This window comes from Limulus polyphemus, unplaced genomic scaffold (genome assembly GCF_000517525.1).
Source record: "Limulus polyphemus unplaced genomic scaffold, Limulus_polyphemus-2.1.2 Scaffold7518, whole genome shotgun sequence".
Classification (NCBI taxonomy): Eukaryota; Metazoa; Arthropoda; class Merostomata; order Xiphosura; family Limulidae; genus Limulus; species Limulus polyphemus.
The window spans coordinates 33,546-40,265 of record NW_013673128.1 but is presented as its reverse complement, the minus strand read 5'-3'; the positions used below and the strand labels follow the sequence as shown (position 1 = coordinate 40,265).

Genomic DNA, 6,720 nt, shown 5'->3' with positions numbered 1-6,720 from the left:
ATATGTTGTTACATTAAATAAAACTAATTCAATTTACCAAGTATATTCTACAATCTTACAGCTAGCCATTCTTTAATCAAACATGTTCTACTGTCTTATCGTTACAGTCAAGCATTATTTCAATCAAATATATTCTACAATCTTATCGTTACAGTCAAGCATTATTTCAATCAAATATATTCTACAATCTTACAGCTAGCCATTCTTTAATCAAACATGAACGATAAGATAGTAGAAACAGTCAAGCATTATTTCAATCAAATATATTCTACAATCTTACAGCTAGCCATTCTTTAATCAAACATGTTCTACTGTCTTATCGTTACAGTCAAGCATTATTTCAATCACATATATTCTACAATCTTACAGCTAGCCATTCTTTAATCAAACATGTTCTACTATCTTATCGTTACAGTCAAGCATTATTTCAATAAATAATGCTTGACTGTAACGATAAGACAGTAGAACATGTTTGATTAAAGAATGGCTAGCTGTAAGATTGTAGAATATATTTGATTGAAATAATGCTTGACTGTAACGATAAGATAGTAGAACATGTTTGATTAAAGAATGGCTAGCTATAAGATTGTAGAATATATTTGATTGAAATAATGCTTGACTGTAACGATAAGATAGTAGAACATGTTTGATTAAAGAATGGCTAGCTATAAGATTGTAGAATATATTTGATTGAAATAATGCTTGACTGTAACGATAAGGTAGTAGAACATGTTTGATTAAAGAATAGCTAGCTGTAAGATTGTAGAATATATGTGCAATCAAATATATTCTACAATCTTATTCCTCCAACTAAACGTTACTTGATCAACTATTATATATATATTGTAAATAAATTAAATAACATAAATCCAAACTTACCTGGAAGTCTGGATGATAATGATTCATTGTGTTTTGGTTGCTTGTAATTTCGTAGATTTTTAGATCCTTGTTTAGTGTCTTTAGGTTTGTGTGATGTTTCCACGATAGTCGATACCTTATCTGGATGGTCTTCAAGATGGATGTCGGACAGTTCATTGCACTCACTGCACGTACTTTCTTCTTCTGTCAGAGGCTGTGCACTGCACAACTGGCAGCTACCGAGCCATCTATTGGATACTTGGAGATTTTCTCTGATTAAACTACTGCCAGCATTTTGCCTAGTTTGTGGCAAACATGTTAAGGGGACACTTTTCGTAGACGTTGGTGTTAAAGATGTGGGAGGGTCTTGTTTAAGATGACATTCTGAAAGCTCAGTCAGCTCTAGCATAGAACTTTCTTGTTCTCCTATTTCAGACCACTTTTCACCAAGCCTACGAGAAACACACAGAAAACTAATAATTAAATAGAAAAACTTCTTAGAATTTATAATTTCTACATTCATATATATGTATAGATAAAAATACTGACATATTAATCATGCTCATAAGTTAAATAAGACTAAACATAATGGAATAGGAGTAATTCATTAATCTAAGATGGAAACATCCATCGGAATACAATATGTACTGTGCAAGTTCATTTTTAAAAATGTTTCCCTGAAAGGAATTAAAATCCATCAATCTTCGGAGAAATCCATGACATTGAAAATAGCATGAATCAGTTGTTGTTTATCACAATCTTAAATCCAAGTGTTTCCAAACAAACTGGATACAGTAAATTAACCTAACTTTGTCCAACACTAATTACAACCATTTGTAAGAACACCTTTAAATTACTAATAAAAATGGGCCAGGGTGGCCTAGTGGTTACTGTGATGGATTCGAGGGTTTATGGTTAGTTTTATTTCCACAAAATCCCACAACAATTTTGGGGCTGTGAGTGTGTTATAAGAATGACTATCAAATCCCTCTACTGATGTAGCTTTACTAGAATTCCTAAAACAAACTAACTACTAAAAATAATTACTGACTCGCATGTTAACTTACAACTAGCCTAACACAACTGAATGGAATGAGTCGTGCCCATATTATAAATCTTTTTTCCACAAGTCGTAACAATGATCTTCACACTAATGTCATATGGTATGTAAGGTGTTTTACAATAATCAACTCTCTTAATTCATATCTTTTTACTGTCAGTCACTTTCATATTATAGTCAGGTTTGTAAATACTATTCTTCAACAGTCTGTATAATGAACTATATATTAGAACGAACTATGTGAAATTCACACAAGTTTTTCTTATTGGCTGTAAATAGTAAAACTATTGTTTATTTTGTTCACAATGTTTTCACTACTGTCCTTCTCATATATCAATACTCTTGATCACATAGACTTTATTATCCCCAGTTCTTATATTTACACTGCTGACGAGAACAAACTAATTATAAACAATATTTAGTAGAGAACTATTATTTTTTCTGTTGAATCGTGCACACCACATCTCACCTTCACACTGATTGTAATCACAATCACAGACCGACCTGCTTAAAGGTATCCATGAATGTTGAACTCAAAACAAAAACTTTTAAACCTATATATAGAATGATTTACTGATATTACAAGGTCTCTAATTAAATATTCTGTCAGGAAATATTTACTTGGTTGTAAAATACGAATTGTAAATAAAGTACAGCCTATAATTGATAAAGTACTAACTGAAAATGCAGACAAAACTTTAATGTAGTTCAGTTTTCATGAGAAAACTTTTATATGAAACTGCCAATCAAAAATTCAGTATTACAAAATATAATGCTGCATTTTCTTAAATTTCTTTAAATACATATTAATGTCTTAATAATAATAATAATAAAAAAACAATGCATGGTTATCCATAACTTAAGCCTAAATGTATGTGATCAAGTCATATTCTCATGCTTTGATATAAATGTAGGACAGCAGTACAAACATGGAATGTGATAAATCATTAAACTATTAAATGTTTTCTTTTCCATTATATTTAAGACACATGTGCATGGAACTTAAAACAGAATTTTATAACACAAAACAACCCAATCATGCAAAACATGTGTTAAGTAAACACTACACAGGATAGTTTCAGTTGTTAAAAAGTGTCTTACTAGCAAGTGCTAAGGGGTTAACCCAGGCATGGGCAAAATATGGCCAGTAGGCCAGATCCGACCCATCTGACACTTCTGTCCTGCCCACCATGATTCCCAGCAATTGTGGAAAGAACATAATGAGGTCTTTATACAATTTATGTTGTGGTAATTTAATCAATACAGTAGAAATATCAACTTACTAACGTAGAGGATAGTAAAAATAATGATTTAACGATACTAACAAAATCTTTTCAATGCTTAAAGATATCTTTCTGTCAAGGCTACCAATTCAAACAAAGTCCTACCTTCGACATAATTCTTGAACAATCACATCACAGTCTCCAAGTAGCTCCACGTCAAACGTCAAGTGCTTAAGACGTTCTCGATTAATCAGAATTTGTGGAACTTCAGGGGATATAGAGCCTGCATAAGGTGAGTTAAACATATTTTGAAATGAAAACAAAAAAAAGAACTTTACAAAAAATTTGAAAATGTTTGTTAACAACAGTTTAAATCAGAAAAATATATTTAACGCAACATATCTCAAGTATTTTAAAAATAATTCATTTGAGATTTATTACAATTTAGTTTTTAAAGCTAATCTTCTTCCAAATCATTTTAGACAAAGGAAAGAAAAGGAACCACTTCATTGTGTTAATACAACACATAAAGAACAATCCAGTGTGTTGTCACAAGAACACTAACAATGTGCTACTCCACTGTGCTAACATCATTGTACAAAAAAACCTATTTCAGTGTGCTGATAACAACAAAAAGAGCTACTTCAGTGTGCAGACACCAAAACATAACCTAATTCTGAGTGCCAATACCAACTTACAGACAGAGATACTTAACCTTATGAATGCCGACTACTAAATTATTTAGTAACGTCACTCTCTTCATATATTGTTTAAAATTGGACAAGATTATTCCTAAAAGTATGTAGTTTCAGAAAAAAAATATTTCATTTTGATTTTTTCTACTATTTCTACTAAAAAAAAATCTTTATTTAATGTATATATTTGCACTCGCACTTTGAATAGTGATTTTTTATATGAAGTATAAGTATACTATTTTTATCTTACAGTTTATACATTTCATTTGTATAATCTCATAAATGAATATCAAAAGGTAAATATATTTATTTTTCATCTTCTCTACTATATCTATCTATTATCATCAACAATGAAATATTTAAAACTAACAAATGTAAATATGTACATACCTTTCAAATCTTAGAAATGAACCAGAATAGTCATGTTTTTCTTATATATACACAATTTCACATTTTTATCTTTTCACTTATAGTTTATTTATAATTTTCCTTTTAAATTCTTTGTCTGCTATATTTTATGCCCATACATTAACTGATGTCTGCAGGGCTTTACGAAGGTATTTTGGCAGACTCCCCGTCGAGACACTTATAAATGCCATCTTGTTTATAACCTTTGAAAATCCAGGGACAAGTTAAACTTATAAAAATCATTAAACATTCAAATATGATTTTTAAAACACACATAATGGATAATTAACTAAAATACAATTTAACGGTCTGTTGTTGTTGTTGTTCCTGGCAGTTATTTAGATTTAAAAATAATTATTTCCGAAGCAAATAATTATTAATCTAGGGTGTTCGAAGATTAAACAATCCTCCTTCACCCTGCTCGTGGTAAAAGGTTACATGACGTTTAGAGGTCAGCGGAGTACTGAGCCGAATGGACTAAGGGTAATTCAGTAAACAAAAGGAGAAAATTAAAAATTAAAATAAGTGAAGCAGAGTACCTTGAGGCTAGACAAAACACAACACAAAACGGCCGATATCGGACAGATGGTCCTTCAGGGCGGCGGGGATTCAGAAATCCTATGCCGAGAATTTAATGTGGGGGAAACGGGAGTGCCCCGGATTTAACGGTCTCTCTATCAATAACCTATTTATGTAAAAAAACTGCCATACATTCTATAGTTGATCAAGCAAACAACAATACAAATAGCAGTTATATGTACACCGTAAGGAAAACCACTGGAGTATAGTGTAAACTGAGCTCTTTCTAATGACTATATACATTTGTGTCAACTAAATACATGTATGTTGTAGATCTCATGAAAAAGTAGATGAGGTGGGTCTGGAAACAATCAAGGATTGGAAAATTTATTTCTCTTTCCTACTGAATACTTTAGATTTTATGTATCAATTAGGTTAAAAATATGTAGTTAGTGTTTAGAAACTCCTGTACATTGCCAGCTCACGTAGCTGCTAAAGTTGAGATTTTTCAAAGCTGGTGGATCATGCAACATGAAAATTGCAGTTCAAATAGTTTTTTTAAGGTTTCCTTTGAAACAAAGTAATTAAAACTTAAATAAGATATTTTATAATGTTACTTTCATTGACATATATTTATAGTAAAATGGTTTAATTAAATTTTATATATAATGCAGTACCATACACAGAAAGGAACTTAAAAATGGCACTGGATGTCATAGGATTAAAGGCACATTTCTGCTCATCATTAATCTTTACTATAAGAAAAAAATGTGGTTTTGTATGAGAAATCATTGCTGGTTTTTTAATAAATTAACACCAAATCTTCAGAATAAAATATTCAGTATTGTGCTTGTGTGGATGAACTGGTTTTTGTTTTGGAGAGGTTATAGACAGAATGAAATTATTCATTTTCATTAAATTTTTCAACAACAGCTAGTCATAATGATTACTTTCAATATTCTTTTGCTTTTAACTTAAATTGCTATATGGGTGCGTTGAAACAAAAGGAAGATAACAAGGAACAGAGTAGAGAAAACAACATTACAATTACTATAAATTGTAAGTTAGTCCTGTTTTCTATTTTAACTCACCTGAGACGTTTACAGAACAGTTTTCTCAAATACTGTTATGCAGTGGGCTTAGCTCAACATTATGTTGTTGTAATTTGATTGGGTATTTAAACTTACCTGAAAAAATGGCTGTCCTGATACAACTTGTTAGCAATATTGTATGTTGATGCCTTGAATGACAAAAAGATTAACAAGTTAAAATGAACTTACTTGGAATTAAAGCTACTGGCCTCACTTTGAGAGAAGAGCCCATTACGATAAGCAAGTCACAATGATCCTTGTCTTTTGCCATCATCTGATGAAACTCATCTGACAGTCCTTCTCCAAAAAACACTATGTCCGGTTTCATAACTGCTAAACCATCACCAACCTTTGGACATTTTGGACACCTAGGTATCCTCTAAAAACAGAGGGTGTAGTTATTTACTGAATTAACATGTAAATGTATCTTATGGATGAGATTAATATCTAGTTCTTCAAAATGGACATAACCTCCTATAATACTAATATGACATCATATTTTAAGTTCGTAGCAACAGCAGCTGTTAAACAATGGAAATACCTCAATTTTTACAGTTTGGAAGAAGTGATAGGTACATATTAAAAGTGTTAAATATGAAATACAGGCCTATCTATCAACTTGTATGTGAAGTAATATATCTACTCTAAAACAGGCATCAATCTAAAGATAATCACACCTTTAGTTTTTCCCATACTTAAACCATATCTACTCTAAAACAGGCATCAATCTAAACATTATACTTACTGTACACAATATAACGTTGCTACCAGTGACACTTACTACACAATATAACGTTGCTACCAGTGACACTTACTACACAATATAACGTTGCTACCAGTGACATTTACTATACAATATAACGTTG

The 6,720-nt window shown here is 31.1% G+C and overlaps 1 protein-coding gene across 1 annotated transcript in view; it reads right to left on the bottom strand.

Annotated features, from left to right (window-relative positions):
• Positions 1-863: 863 nt before the first annotated feature.
• Positions 864-6,720, bottom strand: part of LOC106474678 (NAD-dependent protein deacetylase sirtuin-1-like) — a gene marked incomplete at its 3' end in the record, with an annotated part of 28,087 nt that continues 22,230 nt past the window's right edge. Inside the window, exons 8-10 of the mRNA XM_022402977.1 lie at positions 6,044-6,233; positions 3,307-3,424; positions 864-1,310 (exon numbers count right to left, since the gene is read on the bottom strand). Coding sequence (XP_022258685.1) covers positions 864-1,310; positions 3,307-3,424; positions 6,044-6,233 — 755 coding nt within the window. The remainder of the gene's footprint in view (positions 1,311-3,306; positions 3,425-6,043; positions 6,234-6,720) is intronic.